The sequence below is a fragment of the Apteryx mantelli genome, chromosome 37 (assembly GCF_036417845.1).
Source record: "Apteryx mantelli isolate bAptMan1 chromosome 37, bAptMan1.hap1, whole genome shotgun sequence".
Taxonomy (NCBI): domain Eukaryota; kingdom Metazoa; phylum Chordata; class Aves; order Apterygiformes; family Apterygidae; genus Apteryx; species Apteryx mantelli.
In genome coordinates this window covers 323,521-343,091 of record NC_090014.1, presented here as the reverse complement: position 1 = coordinate 343,091, position 19,571 = coordinate 323,521, and the positions used below count along the sequence as shown (strand labels likewise).

Sequence of the window (19,571 nt, the reverse complement as noted above, 5' to 3'; positions counted from 1 at the left end):
CATAAAGCAGGGAATGCCGGCCGGCGGCAGTTCTACCCGGTCCTTGAAACTGCTTCAAATTATTCCTTATCCAAAGGTTTATAGGCAGCAGATTAATTATGCGATAAACTCGGGAACGCCCACGCTGGCTCCGTGGGCGGGTTTTGGCATTCGACCCCGGGGAGTAAATCGGAGCGCAGTCACGGATCACGACCCTCCCGTTAACCCCGCTGGCGGGGCGGCGATTTTAGGCGATTTCATTTGCTCGCGCGGGCTCCCGGACAGCTGGCGAGGAAACAAAGCGGCTTCGCGCACGCAAACCACGGCCGCCGCGGGATTAGGAGGGGGCGCGGGGCGGAGATGAAATGCGGCGGCGGAGGGGCAGAAAGCCGCCGCGCCGGGTGCGTCCCTGGCTCCTCATACAACCCTGGACGCAGATGGTAAATGATGTGGCTGGGAAACAATTTCCTAGCGTGGAAAGGGGGAAAGGAAAAAAAAAAACAACCCCTCAATAGAGGCCGCGTGGAAAGGGGAAGCAGAAAGGAAAAGAGAAAGGAATTCACCCGGGCGGCAAGAGCCATCGGACAAGCCGCACTCTCTGCCCCAGCTAATAAACTTTCAGACCTTCGGCTAACTTAGATTCAATAAAAGGGAAAAGACCTCAAAGCTGCAAGTTTTGGGGAATAATTTTTTAGGGAAAAGAGGCTAGAAAGAGGCTCCAGGGGAGAGCTGTTCTGCTAACGACCGTCCTCTGCCTCCGAAGAAGGCCCCGCTGTCAGGTGGGACGATGGAGGGGAGGAACTGATGCGAAAGTACCGCGTTCTGTGCTGATCATTTCATCCCAAACCAGCAATTCCCTACGGATATGAGATTGTTCACCCCACCGTTTGCCCCCCCGAAACAGACGCTGGCTGTTTTGTATCGCTTTGAGACCCGCTGAAGCCGTAGAAATACCCGCGGGGAATTTATATTACCCGGGGACAGCGAATTGGGAATCCGATCTGGAGGCCCAGCAGCCTCCGCAGCTCCCAGATTGCGGCGTGTTCGGATTCCTGCCTCACTGTGCAAAAAATAAAAAAGGAAGCAAAAGCGCCCAAGGGGGAGGAAAGTAAATTTAAAGAGATGCGTTTTAGCCCTTCCAGGCCAGCAAGGGGAACACAAGGGCACCTTCTCACGAGCAAATCAGCGGCAGCATCGCCTGTCAAACATGAGCCACAAACCTAATTTCCTGGGGAACGGAGAAGGGGAAGCTTTGTAGATAAAGGGCTAAATTGTTTGCTAGAGAAGGTGTGTGTGGGGGTCTGGACTGTTATGGAATTAAAAAACAACAACAACAACAAAGCGGAGCAAAAAACATTGCTGTTCTCATCCTTCCAAGTGGAGGAGCCAAGAAAGTGTCAAGACAGTGCTGGGTGCAGCTGGGCTGCGGGAAAAAACACTCAAAATAAAGCAACGCGCTCTCACCCACTGAATTCTTTTTTACCCGGTAGAGCAAGAATTAGGCCCCAAATCTCCCCACGTCGCTGCGCGTTCTGTTCCAGGCCCTCACTGCGGCCAAGCTGCTCAGTGCAATCTCCACAGCATCCCGTGACTCCGGTTCTTTCGCCTGTCGTTGCAGACTACGTTTTATCCGTCAGGGAATTACGACGGAGCCGCTTAGAGCACAGTAAAGCCACCCCTCCCCGTTACTGTGCGGCGGTTTGCTCGTGCGGCCCTGCCCTCCGGCTCCGATTCATCCCACCTCACGGCAGGCGTCCAGCTGCGGTGCTTTAATTTAGGAGCACAGTCACCTCGGGCTTTCTGTTAAAAAAAAAGACATAACATGCTGCAGACAGCAGAGATCTGAGTCACCCTCGACAGGTGACTTGCTGACTGCAACGGTCTGCGGTGACGATGGTCCTGGTGTAAAGCCTGACCCCAGACTGATCAAAGTCTCTCTCCTTGCCTTATCGCTCAAGTGATTTGTTTATTATTCACAAATATTCACAGTTGAACGCTTCCCGTCCCCTTCTCTTTCCGTTCCCGGAGTCTGGGGGCAGGAATGAAGCCACTTAACCTGCGAATGCCCCAAAGCAGCGGTTTGTGCCCGACCGCGTCTGAGGGGACCCGCCGGCTCCCGCTAGGCAGAGGCCATCTGTTCGCCCAGGGCAGAGATCAGTCTGCTGCTCAGCAAATCCCTCCCAGTCCTATTTGTTCGTTCTTACATTGCTCGTACGTCTCCTTGCTTCGTCATTCACCCTTTCCCCTTACCTACCTTTTTTTTCCTTTCCTACCGTTATCCCTTATTTTAGTATCTTATCCTTTTATGCTTCTCCACCTCCGTCCTTCCATCTTCCCTTCATTCGTCTCACTCATCCCGCACTTTTTGCCTCGTGGTCTTTCCCTCGCGCCCTCCCTCATCCCCGTTACTCTCTTATTCCTCATTTCATCCTCTCCAGGACTCATCCTTCCTCCCCTGCCGCCTCCTCCCAGTATCCGTCATCCTCCCCAGGCGTCCGCGTCCCTCCTTCCTCCTCATCCCATCCGAATAGCCTTCATCCCTCCCGCCGCCCTCGTCTCTTCTTTTTCCCTTGCCATTTCCATCACTCACACCTGATTTTCCCTTCTTTTTCCTTTACCTTTTCTATCATTCACACCTGTTTTCCCTTCTTTTCCTTCATGCTTGGCTTTGGCGCTTCCATTTTACCTCAGCCCTCCATCCTCTCCTTCACTCCATCTCCCCGCTACCCTCCATCCTCCCCCCTCATCCTCCCCATCACCCCTTTCCTTCCTTCCCCCTCACCCCTACCACTTTCCAGCTCCATTTCTGGGCTCTTCCCCTTCTTCCCTTCGCTTACCTCCCTCATCCTTCCGTCTCCTTGCGCTCCTTCCCGCCTTTCCCCCTCATTCCTCCATTTTCCCCCTCGTCTTCGCGCCTCTCCCCCTCAGCCTTTTCCCGCCTTTTCTCCCGCGCATGCGCCAGAACCCCGCCCTGCCGCGCAGGCGGCGCAGCGGGGGGGGGCGGCTTGACGCATGCGCAAAGCGGCGCAACCGGCCGCGCCAGCCTTTGCTTTCGGCGCATGCGCCTATGCGGGGAGGAAGGAGCGGGGGGGGGAAAGGCGACACCGCGCATGCTCGCGCGAAGGCGGCTGCCGTCCCCGCCCTTCTGCGCAGGCGCCGAGCGGCCGCTTCCCCCCCCCCCAAGCGCGCGCGCCCTCCCCTCCCCTCCCCTCCCCCCGCCCCGCCCCTCCCGCGGCGCATGCGCGCTGGGCGGCGCAGGGCCCAGGCGGCGGAGGCAAGATGGCGGCGGTGGTACAGAATGTAGTCAAGCTGTGAGTGGTTCTCTCCCCCCTCCCCTTTCCCCCCCCCCGCGAGGGGGGGCAGAATGGTTCGGTCCGGCGCGGGGCGCGCGGTGCGGGGCGCTGCCCCCCGCGGGCGAGTCCAAGTGGCCGGAATTGGGGGGGGGGTGCTGGAGCGGGGTGGGGGGGCGAGAAGCGGCCGGTCTCATTGTTGGGGGCAAAGTTTCCTCGGTGGCGGAAAGCGAGGGCGGGTCGGGGGCAGCGGCGGGAGGGCGCCGCGCAGGGCCCGGGGCCGGGGGCGGCTCCGGTGTAGGGCCCTGGGTCCCTCTATAGGGTCCTGTGGGGGGCAAAACCCCTATATGGTCCTGTGAGGGCGTCCTATAGAACCTGGGAGACCTATAGCGCCGTGGGGGGTGGGGTCCCTCCCTATACGGCCCCGTGAGGAGGTCCCCTATAGGGTCCTGTGGGGGGAGAACCCCTATATGGCCTTTTGAGGGGGTCCTAGAGAGCCTGGGGATCCTATAGCGCCGTGGGGGGGCGTGGGGCCCCTCCCTATAGGGTCCTCTGAGGGGGTCCTGTAGATCCTGAGGAACCTATAGCACCGTCGGTGTGGAGTTCTTCCCTATAGAGCCCCGTGAGGAGATCCCCTATAGAGTCCTGTGGGGGGAGAACGCCTATATGGCCCTGTGAAGGCATCCTATAGATCCTGGGGGGTCCTACAGGGCCTTGGGGGTGTGGGGTGCCTTCCCATAGGGTCCTCTGAGGGGGTCCTATAGGACCCGGGGAATGGAGGGATCCCCTCCTGTATGGCCCTATGAGGGGTCCTGTGGAGCCCAGGAGTAAGGGTCCTCCCCATATAGGCCCGTAAGGGGACCCTAAAGAAGCTGGGGAGCAGGGTTTCCCCCCCATACGGCCCTCTGAGGGGGCCCTTATAGAGCCTGGGGGATGGGTGTCCCTGTCCCCATACAGCCCTGTGAGAGGGGCCCTATAGAGCACTAGGAGTGCGGATTTCTCTCTATATGGTGCTGTGAGGGAGCCCTATAGAGGGTGTGGGGGGATCCCCTCATAGGGCCCTGTGAGGGGGGCCCTACAGAACCTTGGGGGTGGGGCTCCCCCCATAGGGCCTCATAAAGGGAGGGGAGCACGTAGAGCTTTGGGGGGAGGGTCTGCCCCCTATATAACCCTCTGAGAGGGGCCGTATAGAGCCCTTGGGGAGGGGTGTAAAGTCCTCCGCTATATGGCCTTGTGGGGGGGGCTTTAAACATCTCGGATGGTGCAGGAGGTCACACCATATGGCCCTATACGGGAGGCCCTATATTGCCCCCCCCCCCCAAAAAAAAAGCCACTTAAAAGGTGCCCTATGTGACCTCAAGGTTATATATGTAGAATTTTCCGCTTTTTTCCCCACCGCGGGAAGGAGCAGGGAGCTCGAACGCCCTCCCCGGGGCACCTTCCGCTCTCCTTCCCCCTTCCCGGCAGAGCTGCCGCATCCCGGCCATTCCGATTCCACGGGAGAGCCTGTTCGGAGGGAGGCGCCGGCCGGAGCGTTGCATCCCCCCCCCCCGAGCCGTTGGCGCCCTTAAATCGCCCTCCGCTGCTGCGCGGGCCTGTTTATTTATTTAATAACAGATTTGCCGGCTGCTTCCTCGATTAGCTCCCCGCGAGCGTTTCGGGATACCTCTGCCGGCAGCAGAAAAAATCTGGAAAAAATCCGTGCGGATCGCTCCCTTGCAGAGAAAGCAGCAGGGGGGTGGCTTTTTTTGCATTTATTTGACCTTTTTTTAAAGCCTTCCCGCCGGCCGGGCTTTAGCCGCGAGGCTCCGCCAAATCCCGCCGCGCTTTCATTTTTCCCCTTCCCTCCTTCCTTCCGAACTCCGCTCTCATCCGCGGACTTTTCGCGGGGTTTAAAGCGCCCCGTCGGCAGCACGGGGACGTCTCGGCGCAAAGCTCGGCCCGGCCGGGGCATGGACGCCCGCGAGAGGTAGGCGCGTCCTTTCCGCTCTTTTTTTCCCCCTCCGGGGGATATGGTTTTTTTTAGCTAAAACACGCGAAACCGCCAGGGTCGTTTCCGCGACGATCCGCTTTCCTGGAAGCTGCACTTAAAGGCACTTAAAAACCGCTTAGCGCTAGCGGTTCGGCGTCACAGAGCCGCCGTATACGGCTCCGAGCCGGAAAAAGTCCGGAGGGAGCAATAATCTGGTTTGTCAAACCCATTTATCTACTTTCTGGCATAGGAAATGTTCCTCCCGCTCCGGTAAAACATCAGCTCATCCTAATGCCTTTAATCGCTCTTTTTTTTTTTGCATTTAGAGGAAATCGCAGCGTTTTTTCTCCTTGTTGGAGCCTTTTTTTTAAAAAAAGAAGTTTGTTTTGCAGCAGTTATTTTGCGGCGCATCGACAGCTGCCTTAAACTCTCTGGGAAGATCTCTCTGCTGGCAGCTTCCCGCCGGAAGAGCGCTTTAAAAAGCCCGTTTTCCGGCATGTTTCCACCGCCAAATCCCGCTTTTGGGCTTCGGAGAACCCCGAAGGAACTCTCCAAACCTACAAATTTAATAGCGCTTAATTCCTCGCCTGCTTCTTACCCAGCCCCGGGGAGACGCGTGTTGATTTACCGCTAAAAATAACGGCGGATTATCGTTTTGGGGAGTTGATTGCTCCCTTCTTTTTTCCCCACGTGAATTTGGAAATCTTTCGGACTGCCAAACCTCTTCCGGTTTTGTCCGATCGGCATTGAAGAGGCCGAATCTTCCTTTTCCCCTCTATAATCCTCCTCTTGGCAGGAATTAATTTGGGAGGTTGCGAGGAAGTTTTAGGGAGAGCTGCACCGCGTTGGCTCTTCGGGTGGGAAGCAGGCTTTTCGGAGAAAATTAACGGCTCCGGGAGGGATTCGCCGCCCCAAACTTCAGGAATTTTAATGGTTGTCTTCATCGGAGCTTGGCCTTCGGGCTCCCTCTGCCGTCGCCAGAGAGAAAAAGCCGTTCGGGGACTTTCTCACCCCTTTCTCGCTGCGGATAATCAGTGCTAGGACGCCTCTTCCCTTCGGGAACCACCGCTGTGACATCGGATGCTGCTTTTTGGGGAGCTTGGAGCCCGGCCCGGATGTTTTTTTCCCCACATGAAAGGTGCCGGCAGCGGTTTCCGGATCCGAGCAGCCGGCGGAGGGAAAAGGGCTTTGCCCGCCGGACTTCCCGAATCTCTTTAAAAGCGGCTCCCCGGGCCGGGACCGTTTTTGACGAGACGGCGAGTAGTGCTTTGAAACGTGGCGTCCCATTTGTCCGGCAAAGCTCCGGATGACACGAATCCGGAAGGAAACGGGATGACGGGATCCTTTTTGGCATCCAGTTTGCATTTGCATTTACCAATATTTTCCTTATTCTCGGTGCACTGGATGTTAACGCTCCTGGTTTTATTTTTGGCTAGCGTCTCTCCACACCGAAAGAGAAGTTGTCGCGTCCGACCTTTACCCGCGCTGGAAAAAATCCATGAAAAAGCGATTTCAACCCCTTTCCGCCTCCTCCAAAACTTCCTTTCCTTTTTATCCAGCATGATATTCTGCGGATGGCGCTTGCTTCTGGCTAGACAGCGCTCCCAGCTCCCGCACACCTTTGGGCTCGTTATTCCTTCCTTCAAACCCTCGCCTGATTCCCTATTCGTCTTTGTCCAATTTGGGATAACGGGGAAAAAAGGGGACTTGCTTATTTGCTCGAAACCGCCTTGTATCCGCGGTTTTTTGGCTGCGGAAGAGGCCGCGGGACTGTCCGTTAGCAGACGGGGAGGCTGTGGCGACGAGCCGGAGGTCTCCATGCTCGCGCCGCATGGGAAAGGAGGGCTGTGTCCTGTCTTCCCTCCCGGAGCCGCCTCGGATCGCGTGCCGCCGGAGGAGCCGTTTTGCGGGGATGATGGGGAGGAAGGAGCGCGCCGCTTCCGACGGGGAGGGGGGCAGTTTTCCTTCCCTTTTTTTTTTTTTTCCCCCCTCCTCCTCCTTGCCCTTTCCCAGCTCCGCTTCTGGACGCGGGGGTTCGCTAATGCCGCCTCTTTTTCCTCGCCCGGCAGCCTCGGAGAGCAGTACTACCGGGACGCCATGGAGCAGTGCCACAACTACAACGCCCGGCTGTGCGCCGAGCGCAGCGTCCGCCTGCCCTTCCTGGACTCGCAGACCGGCGTGGCCCAGAGCAACTGCTACATCTGGATGGAGAAGCGGCACCGGGGCCCAGGTATGCCCGGAGCTCGGCGGTGGAAGGCGCCTCCGCCTCGTCCCGGGAAACGCCGCCTCACGTTTTCTTCCCTGCCTCTTTTCCAAAGGTTTAGCCGCCGGGCAGCTTTATTCCTACCCCGCTCGCCGCTGGCGGAAAAAACGCCGCGCTCATCCTCCGGAGGACCCGCGTCTCTCCTTCCCGTCTATTAAACCAGGTAAATCCTTCCCGTTCCCGCTTTCTGGATGCAGCCGGTGGTCTTTTTCCTTGCTTTCCTCCGCCCCGTGCCCGGATCGAGCCAGCTGCTGCCGGAGAAGCCGCTTAACGTCAGCGAGGGTCGATAAATGCCTTTCGCCGGAGCCCTCGCGGCGGGAGAGCGGCTTGGAAGCGCCGCTCAGAGGGGGCGCGATCCGAGGTGGCGGAGCGCCACCGGCTCCCGCCTGACGCTCTCCTTCCCGCCGCTCCATTCCCGCAGATGCCGATCAGACGCTGAAGAAGGAAGGGTTGATCTCGCAGGACGGCAGCAGCCTGGAGGCCCTGCTGCGCACCGACCCGCTGGAGAAACGGGCCCTGCCGGATCCTCGCCTCGACGACGACAGCCTGGGCGAATTCCCCGTCACCAACAGCCGGGCCCGGAAGGTACGTTGCCGACGGGAATTTCATAGGAAACCGCGCGCAGTCCGTCCCTCTTCCTCTTTTCCCCCCCTCCTTTTTGCGTCTCTCTCTCCCCGTGAGGATGGATTTAGCGGGGAGCGACAATGCTCCCGGAGAGCGGGAGGCCAGGACAGTTCCTCTCCTTGTGCCGATACGCCCCGGTTAGAAACGCCCGGAATTCCCGGCTCCGGGGCTCAGCCGAGGTCTCCAGCACCTTGGCGAAGCGGGAAGTGCGGTTTGGTAGCCTCTTCCCAATGCTTCTCCTTCCAGGAGCTGCACCGGGCCCCATGGGATTTGCTCGCCTTCCGGATGCCTTCGGACGAGCCTCTTTTTTTCCCTGTCTTGGGCAAAACCCCGAAGTTTTCCGCTGCCCTTTTCTTCCCTCCTCTCCTCCTCGCTCCTGCTTGGCTTCCTAAGCCTATATAAGCACCGAGCCATCTTGGCAAACCGGAGTCTTTATTCGGGATCGTACTCCGAAGCTTTTTTCTATTAATAAATTTATTGAAAAGGAAAGGTTTGGGGGCTGTTGCCGAGCCGCTCGTCCGAGCGCCGGCTTTGCCGGGAGCCCGTTGAAGACGAGCTCCGAAAGAGCAGGCAGGGAGACGAGTTTCCCAATCGAGAGAAAGGAAGAAGCTTCCTGGGAAAGCCGAGGGCGAGAATTTAGCCGGGTTACGGATGACAGGTTGCTTTTCGCACAGCTGACGCGATCCGGGCTTGCTGTGATTAAGGGTAAGCGCTTTGCGGAAGGATTTCGAACCTCCCGTTTCGGACCTCGCTCTTTGGCCGCGATGGATGAGGGATTGGGGCCGCTCTGCCGCTGATCCGGCCTCCGCGGGTCGCCGTTCCCTCGCCGCCTGTGCTTAATCCCGGGCGAACGGCGTTTTTAAAGGCGTGCTTCAGGATTTTCGGCGCGCTCGACCGCTGCGAAGTCATTTAGAGTGATTTTACGCTCTGCCACGACCCTCCCCGCTCCTTCGGCAGCCCGGGATGGTCTCTCTCCTCTCCGGGTTGCTTTTTCCCCCCCAAACTCAGAGCAGGGGGAAGTTTTTTTCCTCTGTTTTTGCCTCTAGCAGAAACCCGGTAATTTTGGCTGCGGTTTGCTTGGCCGCTTACGGACACTGTTTTGTTTTGCAGCCGTTTAATCCCTGCCTGGCACGAAAAGGCTTTTCGTGCGGCCGCTAATGACGCTCGCTCCGGGCGGCTCTGGTCTGACGGAGGAAACGAGTCGGGGAGAGAAGGGACAGCGGATTTGGGTTGTTTGAGCCAATTCCTGTTGATTTTCGGTAAAAAGGGGCTCCGATCTTCCTCCTTTTGCCTCTGGCTCAATAGCTCGGGTTCAGCAGCCCTTATTTACCCTGATTCGACCCAATTCAGAAGCTCCTTTTCCTTAGAAATCAAGGTGCTACCGAGGCCTGGAGCCAGATCGAGCGTTATCCGAGACGGAATTGGATGAAAACCTTCCAAACCTCTGGTTTAAGCTTTACTGCGATCGGCGCTGAGTTTTTATCATCTTCCCCTTTTCCTTTTTTTTTATAAAGCCCTTTCGCCTTCACAAACACCCCGTGGACGCGAGCTCCGGGTCGGAAATCATCGGCTTAGCGGATCAAAGGCCGAGTTCATACGGATTAGCCTCGGTCCCAGCTGGAAAAGGACGTTCCGGGTCACGGAGACCTTTTTTTTTTCTGTCGAGATGGGTTGTTTTTTCCAAGCGCCGTCTTGCCTCTGGCCCTGTTTCTGCGTTTTTTTCCCTGGAGTGGTTTTAGGTAGAAACGTGGTTTCAGGCCGGGTCGTTTCGACGCTCGGACGCGTGGAAGGACGGATCCCGGGATAGGCATCAGAGCGCCCGTTTGCCGGAGTGGGCTGGAAAATGGCCCAGCGTGACGAGTTTTTCCCAGTCCTCATCCTTCCTGATTGCTGTTTCTTCAAGCGTCCGCGCGCCTTATCGGACCCTTCTGCCACTTGCCAGATGAGAAGATCCTCTCAGGAGATTGAGTTAAGTTGCTTTCCCGCAGCTCTCCTGGCAAAAATCCTCCGGGAAAGCAGCCGCCGCCTCTATTTCTGCCTGGGAAAGAAGGTGAATTAACGTGCCGTCCGCTGCCTCGGCGATGAGTGGAGATGCGGCGAGTGCCTTAACCTTATCCGGGGGACCGAAATTCCCTGGAGTGGGGAATAAGACATGCCGGATCCCCCTCTCCTTCCCCAGAATGTCCTGTCCTTCCTCTTCCTCGCGTGTAACAGGTTGGAAACGGATGCGGCTGCTGGCAGGCGGCCTGAGGCCGCGTTGATGTATCCTCATCCTCCCTCCGTTGTTTTTCCTTTCCCTTCATCCGTGCCAAGGTTTTGCCTGCGATAACCCCTCTCCTTTTCTTTTTCCTAGCGGATTCTTGAGCCGGACGACTTCCTGGATGATTTGGACGATGAAGACTATGAAGAAGATACGCCGAAGCGGAGAGGGAAGGGCAAAGCCAAGGTAAGGGCAGCCGGGCGCGTTGCGGCGCTGCGCTCCATCCCGTTGGGCCCCGGTGCCGGTTTTATGATGATTCCTCACAAAACCGAGACGCCCCGGACAGCTCAAAAGCTCCTGACGCCTTCCGGGGCTCCGATGTTTCCGTGCCGAACCGAATTGCAGAGCAAACATGGTGGCTAACGCGGCTCGGCTAACGAACACTAATTATCCAAGCCACCTACTATGCGAGGGACCTCCGAGAGAGCGGATGGGTCTTCCCGACCCAGTAGTCCCTTGCTGGAGATCCCTCTCGTGGATCTGCCCCTTCCCGAAGGAAATCCTAGGTGTTCTCGGAGCCAAACGCTCCAGGAGAGACCCACTGGCAATCCCAAAGGGTTCGGGCAACGCGATCCCGAATGATTCGGGCGGCGTGATCCCGGAGACATGCTGACGATCCCGAATGGTTTGGGTGGTACGATCCTGAATGGTTTGGGCGGTACGATCCCGAATGATTTGGATGATAGGATCCCGGAAACCCGCCGACGATCCCAAGCGATTGGGGCGGCGCAATCCTGAATGCTTGGGGCGATATTCGGCAATCCTTTCTCCTGCCGAGCGCCGCCCACCGCCCTTTCGGGCTGCTTTCGGGCCATTTTGGGCCGTACCCACTAAGGGGCAGTGTCGGATCGCGCTTCTTCCGCCGCCGAGTCGCCCCGGCGTCCTCGGAGCAGCCTCGGCACCACGGCAGTTTGCCCACGGCCTGGCTCAACCTTTTCCTTTCCCTCCCTGCTCCGCAGGGCAAAGGCGTCGGAGGGGCTCGCAAGAAACTGGACGCGGCCATTTTAGAAGACCGGGATAAACCGTACGCTTGCGACAGTGAGTACCAACGTTTAAATCCTGCCGGAAAAGGGAGCGTTAAACCGCCGGGGAGGGAGGAGGGTGTTTTTTCGGACCCCTTCGGACTCGCAGCCCTGCCCCGGTGCTTGACGGTCGCTTGTGTTTTCCATGGGGAAACGTGATCCTCTCCCCGCCGGCAGCGCTGTTTCGGCCGGGCGAAGGGGCGTGCGGTTTGCTGTGCGGCGTTCCCAGCCCTGCACGTAGCGCTCGGAAATGGGGAAAAACCTGATTTTTTTTTCCTTATTTCCGACTGCCCGGCCTGCAAATCCCCAGGTCGGATGCGGCCCCGAAACGCAGCCCGAGTCCTGCCCGCCGACGCCGTTCCTTAAACCCCGAACGGCTTTGCAAGCCGGAAATGCAACTCCGTCCCCTCCCGGCTGCCGAGAGCTGCTCTCCGTTTCCATCCCGGCCTCTGGGATGCGGGGGAGCTTTTATCTGGAGCAGGCGGAGAGATCCGATATCCCACCGTGGCTCCGGCCGCTTGGGAGCCCCTGGAGGCAAATTTTCCCCTTGCCCGGGGCAGGGAAAAAATGGCTCCAGGCCGGCGCAGGATGGGGGACGCAGCTCGGGACCCTGCCGGATGCTGCCGCTGCCGCTCCTCCGGGATTTTCCCAGCGGCGGTTGCTCCGGCACGGCTCTGTCCTGCGCGTTGCTCCCTCTGCTCTCCATAAAACCCCCCTTTAAAGGGTTTATTTTCGAGGCTCTGGCCCTTCCCGGCCTGCTGCTGGCGCCAGGCCTGGTTTCCCGCTGCCTCGCAGCGCTCCGTGCCGTTGCTTCCTCCCTTTCCCTCCCCGCCACCTTCCTCCTCCTCCTCCTCCTCCTTGCTGCCAAAACCCGGCAAGAGGAGGGGGGAAGGAAAAAAAAACCCCCACAAAACACCCCATTTCGATGGAGACGGTCGAGGAAAACGGCGACCCGCAGCTCTCAAACGACCTTTTCTCTCTCCTTCCTCCTGTCCTGTCGGAGCCGACGCCGAGTCCTTCTGAAAACAAACCAACCAACCGAACCCCCCCGAACCCCCCAAAGTCGCTGTTGGTCTGTTTATTCGTTTGTTTTTCCTTCCTTCCCCCTTTTCTCTCCCCGTTCCCGGAGTGCCTCTGCTGTCTGCCGCCTGGCGCGGGTGCGTGAGTGCGACCTGCTGCGTGCGCTGCCTGTGCTCTCGGCGGTTTTGGGTTCCCCCCTCTTCTCACGACTCTCTTTCTGTGTTTCAGATAGTTACAAACAAAAGCATTCCTTGAAACCTCCCGACCGAGGTAGTCCGCTCTCTGTCCGCCTTTTTTTCCGTTTGATTTCCTCCTTCCCTCCTTCGTTTGGGTCCCGCTCCCCCCCCCTTTTTTTTTTTTTTTTTTGAATTTTCCTCCTGCCTCTCCTGGAAAACCGCTCCTTCCCCCAAACCCCGCCGGGGAGGGAAGAAGGGAAAAGGGGGGGAAAAAAAGGAGGCCGAGGGCGAAAAGCCGCCGAGCCGACGTCCGAGCCGACCTCGCCGCCTTTCCGGGAGAGCGGCCTCCTTAAGGACGCTTCGGAAAACAGAGTTGAATCTGCCGCCGCGGTGTCGTGGAGTTGGGGGGTTGGAAATCGGGAGAAGCGAGGGGGGGAACTGCGGGAAAACATGCTGGCGTTTCCATCCCACTCCTTTGCTTCCAAACCCGGCGCGATTGGGACCCGCTTTGTACGAAACGCCGGAGCGTATCGCTGCTTTTTTCTCCCAAAAAACCCTCTTTTTGGTTAAAATGGCTCCGAGGTTAGCGGTGCTCGAGGAGGGGCAGCTCTCCAGCGGCGTTTGGGAAGAGGAAACCCCCCCACTGTCTGGATACCGGATAAGGGGGGGAAAAAGTCTTTAAACCCCTCGGGTTCGTCGCGATGACGGAGAGGTGGAAAAACGTCGCCTCTTCCCCCCTGTTTTGGAGCAAATAGACGGGATTTTAGGGCCGACGAGGTTTCTCTGTGCTTCGGGCGACGGAGATAAGCTCCGGGCGGTTGCCGGGACTGGGAATCTTTTCCCAAAGCCGTTTCCCATCCCCGCAGCATCTCGATTTGCCCATGGCACGGAAAGACGATGGGAAAACGTTGCGTCTGACACCTCCTCCTGCTGTAGGGCTTCGTTTTGCATCCCAAAATCCCCCTCTGACGCTTCCCAGGGGGCCGATTCGGCCCCGATCCCTCTTCTCGCTGCCCCCTTCGGAGCCTGGATCCCTCCTGCTGGGCTTTTCCCCTCCTTTCTGGCCCCGTTTTCCGCCACGCTAGGAGCAGGTTGGGTTTGGCTTCATATTTTCCCCGGCTCTGCATTTACACGGCGCAAAAAAAGCTGTAATTTCCCGGCCAAATGAGCTCTCCAATTGGTGCCGAAACGGAATTTCGGAGCCGTTGGCGGCTCCTTCCGCTCGCTCGAAGCTCCTGGTGCTGCTCCAAGGGCGGGAATTTGGCTCCTCCCGCAGGGATCAGAGCTTTTGCCTCCGATCCCTGCTGGGATTTGGGAAAAATGGCAGCGGCAGGCAGCGGCTCCGGCCCGGGAGCCCTCCGGGAGGGCCGGAGCGGGTCGGAGGAGCCGAGCCTCGGGCGAGCGGCTTCGTTTCCCGAATTTGCTCGTCGCGGCGGCGGTTTGCCGTTTTTTGAGGTTTCGTGGCGATGCCCTCGATTTTTTTCCCTGTAAAAATGGCCGTTTCAGGAGCTGGCCGGCTCCTGTTCCGGGTGGGAGATGCTTCCCAGTAGCTTTTGGATGGGATTTTCCCTGCGGCGTTTTATTGCTTGGATCAATTCCCATGTTTTCCCCCCCTGACGCTTCTTCCTTGCCGCCTTCCGCTTCCTCGAGGGAAGCTGAGGGCCAGCCGGGTGGCTTAACGGGCTGCTGACATTAGGAACCGCTCATGTCCCGGCTCCAGCAGGATCCGGCATCGGCAAAAAAGCATCCTATGGGATTTTGGGGGGGAGCAGGAAGGGAGAAACCGGCCCAGCGTCTCGGATACCGGCCCGGCGGGTGCCCTATAGTGCAGGAACCGGCGCCGCGGGCTGGGAGCCGAGTTAGGGAGCGGGTCGGCGGCGGCTTTCCAGCTGCTCCAACCACTTTTCCGATGTTTTTCCCTCCCCCTCCATAGTCTGCGGGAAGCGGTACAAGAACCGGCCGGGCCTGAGTTACCACTACGCTCACTCCCACCTGGCCGAGGAGGAGGGAGACGACAAGGACGACTCGCAGCCCCCGACACCCGTCTCGCAGAGGTCGGAGGAGCAGAAATGTAAGCGACGCTCCCGCTTTTTTCCTCCCGCTTTCCTGGGAAGCTGGATGCCTGGGGATTCCCCCCCTCCACTGCCTCGGAGATAGCCGGAGTCTCCAAATCCGTGCAAAATCGCCCCCTGTGTCCCATCGCCTCCGTTTTGAGCTCGGGGAGCGTCTCGAAGCGGCTCCGAGGTTCCTGGGGAGGGATGTTCCGGGTGTCCGCCCATGGAAAACGGATTCTATCCTTCCCCTTCCACCAAAATCCGCTTTTTCCCCCCTGCCGCAGCCAAGAAGGGCCCCGACGGCTTGGCCTTGCCCAACAACTACTGCGACTTCTGCCTGGGCGACTCCAAAATCAACAAGAAGACGGGGCAGCCCGAAGAGCTGGTCTCCTGCTCCGACTGCGGCCGATCGGGTAAGGACCCCGCTCCGGCGGGAAAGCCTCCTGCCAGGCGTCACCCGCGTATTCCCGCCGGGAAGAGCCAAGGGCGTTAGGTAGCTCAGCCGCTCGGGTTCTATTCACACGGCTTTCGCCTTTCCCCTTCCGCCTTTTCTCCGGCGTCGCTGGCCGCCCCTGGGCTTCCTCCGCGGCGGCTTTAGCTCTCCGCCCTCTGCTCCCGGCTCTTTTCCGGGCGGGAACGTGGCTTTCACGCCGCTCTTCCCGCTCCGCAGGCCACCCCTCGTGCCTGCAGTTCACGCCGGTCATGATGGCGGCCGTGAAGACGTACCGCTGGCAGTGCATCGAGTGCAAGTGCTGCAACATCTGCGGCACCTCCGAGAACGACGTGAGTATCCCGGCGCCGCGGCCGGATCGCCTCGGGAACGCCCAGTCCTGGAACGCCAGCGGAAGGGCGAGCAGTGCCGCATCCGCCCGCTGCTCCTCTTTACGGCTGCCCGCTTCGTGGGGTGATTTTCAGAGGGTGGTTTCCCAGCTTTTCCGGATCTGGAGGCATCGGGGGGGGCAATTTTCCAGCTTTTACTGGGAAACGGGGCTCGAATCATCCGAATTTTCTCTCCCTTTTCTTTCCCGGTGCCATCGGCTCAGGACCAGCTGCTCTTCTGCGACGACTGCGACCGCGGCTATCACATGTACTGCCTCACTCCCCCCATGTCCGAGCCGCCGGAAGGTAAGATCCTCATCCCACGTTAATCCCTCCTGGCTTTTCCCGGGATTTCCCCCGAGCCGTTGGCTTTTAGCGGCAAGGCGCACCTGCTTTTGGCTGAAATCGGACTTGATTTATTAAAAAACCTGGCGTCTGTCTCCCTGCCTCGAGCTCTCGGGCTGTTCCTGCCCTCCGCGCTTATTCCTCCTTCCCGCTGCCGGAGCAGACGGAGAAATAAGAGTTTTCGGATCGCGAAAAAGGGCCCCGGCGCCCGGAAGCGCCTCTGTCGGCCGCAGAAAGCCGAGACGGAGACGCCTGGAAATCCTTTGTGCTGACTCACGGCGTCTGAGCAAAAATCCTATTTATTTAAAAAAAAAAACAACCCAAAACTTCGAAGGTGCCGAAAACAGCCGGAAGAATCCGACCGGCTCCTCGGCCTCCGGCCGCCCCTGTTCATTTTAAACCATCTCCAGCCTCCGACCAGCCCGCGGAGCAGCGCGGGGAAAAAGGGTTGGAGCATTCGGGGCCGGATTGCAACGTTCTCCGGCCTCGTCCGTCCCCCGTTTGCTCCCGGTCGATCGCCCGTTTTCCACCTTTTTTTTTTTTTTCCAGGGAGCTGGAGCTGCCACTTGTGTCTGGATCTACTGAAGGAAAAAGCCTCCATCTACCAGAACCAGAACTCCTCTTGATCCGGCTCCGCTCGGCGGGGGAAAAACCGGGAAGAAAAAGGAGTTCTCTGCTACCTACAGGGCTCTGTTACTATATAGCTTCTTTTTTTTCCTTTTTTTTTTTTTCCAAGTCTTTCCTGTTTTCCGGTTGTTTTTTTTTATTATTATTATTATTATTTGGGGAGGGCGGGAATGGGGCTGTTGGGGCTTTTTTATTTTTTTGGGGCTTTTTCCCGCGCACCTGCTCATTTCTCTCCTTCACGAAGCAGATCCGAATCCGGGAAGTTTGTTTTTCCTCCCCTGCACCGTGCGAGGCCGGAAGCGGAAGTCTGTTCCACTGTTCCGGGGGAAAAAAAGAACAAAAAACAATCCCAGCTAATTCCCAATGAGATGCCGACGAGCCGGATTCGCCTTTTCGGAGCTGCCGGAGGGGGGAATCACGCTGCTTCGGCCTCATCGTCCTCCCGCTCGGAGAGAGACGTTCCCGCACTCTGGCTTTGCTGCTTCTCCAAGCAGGGAAAAAAAATGCAGGAAAAGGGAGAAAGCGGATGCGTTCAGACCCCGAATCCGCTCCGGTGGCCTCGTCTCGGATTCCTCGAGCGGATGGGGCCTTTTATTTTTATTTTATTTTTTTTCCAGAGGGGGTTATTTTCCGTTGCTTTTTTTTTTTATTTTTCCTGCCCGATCGCCGGAGAAACCACCGCCGGCCGGAGCGCCGGCTCCACAGACGACACTCACTCTGCATCCGTGCGTATTCCCGCTTCCGACCTCCTGCTCCAACCCCCAAAACGAGGGAAAATCCTGCGTTCCCGGGTTTTTTCCCTGCTCTGGCTGAAGCGGGAGCCGCACTTTGGACACAGCGGCTCTCGCCCAGAGTCACTGGTCGTGATGGCTTCAAATCCAACATTTCCCGGTGCTCCGGAGCCGGAAGCGCTGGTGCCCATCGCTCAGAAACCACCGCAGCATAAAATTTGGGACTGGAAAGGAGCTTTTTCGCCTCTTTGAGCGGAAGAAGAGAAGCCTTTGGCACGGCGCTGGCCATTCCGGCTCCTCGGATCCGGCGGTGACATTTCCAGGACAGATGCGTGGGATGAATTTGGGGATTTTTGGTTTTTTTGGGACAGCCCTTGGAGAGGCCGGTGGCGCCCGTCCGAGCGGGGACGGCGCCATCGGATTTCGGTGACGTAAATGTGCCTGTTTTTGTTTTTTTTTCCAAAATCCGCTTCGAAACCTACCTCCGAACCCCCCCCCTTCCCCTTCCAATGTTGCTCCTCAGGGGAAAGGGATGAGCCCGGAGACCGGGACGATTCGGGAAGCCTCCGGGCAAGCAATCTGGAAGCATCGGATCCCGGAACGGCTCGAAAATGCTGATAACGGCCCCAAAACGTCGATAATGGCTCAAAACTGCTGATTATGGCTCAAAACCGCTGTGGAGGAGTCGGCGCGAAAGCGGCACCCGCCCGGGCTCGATCCAGAGGGAAATTTAAGGAATTTTGCCTTTCCGACTCTGGCTTTTCCGCTCCTTTTCCACCTCCACGCAAGCAACCAGATCTGGTAATAGCTTAGAAATGCCGATAATGGCCAAAACCACTGATAACGGCTCTAAACGCCGCCGGCATGAGGTTGGAGAAGGGGTAACGCCGCCCGGGCTCTGCTGCTCCGGCTTTTCCTCTCCTTTTCCATCTCCACGTGAGCGACCTGGCGGAATTGGATCCGCTAACAGCCCAAAAATGCCGGAAATGGCTTCAAAAACACCACTAACCCCCCCAAAACGCCGCTGAGGGCTCAAATCCACGGGAAAAGGCTCAAAACAGCTGCGGAGTTGGGGATGGAAGCAGCTGCCTGGGCTCGAGCCGGAGGGCAATTTAAGGAATTTTGGCCCTCCCGGTTTTTCCTCTGCTTTCCCACTTGCGAGCGCTCAATTTCGAGGGAAATTTTAAGGATTTTGGGGCTGGCGAAGCCCCCCCTTCCCCCCCCTTCCCCGCCAAGCTTCACATGTGTGTCTTATCCCGCCTGCCCCGGGGGAAAAAAAAGGAAAAAAAGGAAAAAAAGAAAAAAAAAAGAAAAACCCACGACACCAAAACGGCTTGTTTTCGTAACAAAAAGGAAAAAAAAAAAACACCAACTTTTGGCTTTTTTGGGGGGGAGGGGAGGGGATGTGGCTTCTCTGGTGGCTCGTACTGAGGTTGTGCTGCCCCGTTTGGGGTAAAAGCTCCCTTATTAATGGCTCGCGTGTGGCTTCTCCGGTGGCTCGTACTGAGGTTGTGCTGCCCCGGTTTTTGGGGTAAAAGCTCCCTTATTAATGGCTCGCGTGTGGCTTCTCCGGTGGCTCGTACTGAGGTTGTGCAGCCCCGGTTCGGGGGTTGGGGACAGGGGCCCCCCGGGGGGTCCTGGCCCCGCTGTCGCCTTACGCAAGGGTTTAATCCCCTTATCCCAGGGAGGGGGGGGATTAGGGAGGGCGACGGAGCGAATCGCCCGAATTGGGACGAAGGCCGGGAGCTCGCAGGGGCCCAGGCGTCCGGGCAGTGTATAGACCCCCCCCCCCCGAGGCTGCTATAGGGGATCCAGGCTGATGTACAGCGCCGTGCACCCTGCCCGCTACCATAATGCACCGAATAGATGGGAGAGCAGATGTGGTGGTGCTACCGTAACACACCTAATACTGGGACAGCCGGTGTCCATGGGGTCCCGTAATTCGCCTAATAGGCATCGGCTTTTCTGTGCGATAATTGTGCCCCCAGCAGGGGCACCCGGACGCCTGGGTCCCCTGGGGGGGGTTCTGGGGCGGGGGGGAACATGGAATAGATGGGAAAACCCATGGAGTGTTGCCGTAATACACCCAATACTGGGGCAGCAGGTGTCTGTGGGGTACCGTAATTCGCCTAATAGGTGTCGGGCTCCCATGCTATAATCGCGCCCACAGTGTGGGGGGGGCAGCGGGGGCCCCCGGACGCCTGGGTCCCCGGTGGCTGCGGACAGCGAACGCCGACGTCACGGTGAGGCTTTATTGGGATATAATAAATAGCGTCCGCGGGGCAGCCACATCCCGGCGCCCCATGGAGAAACCCCGGGGGCCGGGGGCCGCGTGTCTCCCCGGGGTGGTGGTGGGGGGTCCCATTCGCCCCACGCCGGCGCCCGGGAG

General features: G+C 58.4%; 1 protein-coding gene across 3 annotated transcripts; it reads left to right on the top strand.

Annotated features, from left to right (window-relative positions):
• The first annotated feature begins 3,213 nt into the window (after positions 1–3,213).
• DPF2 (double PHD fingers 2) lies at positions 3,214–18,016 on the top strand. Of its 3 annotated transcripts, none has more exons than XM_067314852.1 (11): positions 3,214–3,290; positions 7,311–7,471; positions 7,560–7,667; positions 7,926–8,089; positions 10,482–10,574; positions 11,348–11,426; positions 14,540–14,677; positions 14,945–15,073; positions 15,331–15,443; positions 15,704–15,785; positions 16,374–18,016. In XM_067314852.1, exons 1-11 carry the CDS (start codon positions 3,259–3,261, stop codon positions 16,448–16,450), a joined length of 1,176 nt encoding a protein of 391 aa, XP_067170953.1. In that variant the 5' UTR covers positions 3,214–3,258; the 3' UTR covers positions 16,451–18,016. The 3 variants fall into 3 exon arrangements, with proteins under 3 accessions (XP_067170953.1, XP_013810859.1, XP_067170954.1); XM_013955405.2 differs by lacking the exon at positions 3,214–3,290 and adding an exon at positions 5,190–5,238; XM_067314853.1 differs by lacking the exon at positions 3,214–3,290 and adding an exon at positions 6,247–6,379.
• The last annotated feature ends 1,555 nt before the right edge of the window (positions 18,017–19,571 follow it).

Coding starts and splice junctions, on each gene's coding strand:
- DPF2 (XM_067314852.1), top strand. CDS start 3,259: ATGGCGGCGGTGGTACAGAATGTAGTCAAGCT. Junction 7,472..7,559: donor GAAGCGGCACCGGGGCCCAG/GTATGCCCGGAG, acceptor TCTTTTCCAAAG/GTTTAGCCGCCGGGCAGCTT. Junction 10,575..11,347: donor GAGGGAAGGGCAAAGCCAAG/GTAAGGGCAGCC, acceptor CCTGCTCCGCAG/GGCAAAGGCGTCGGAGGGGC.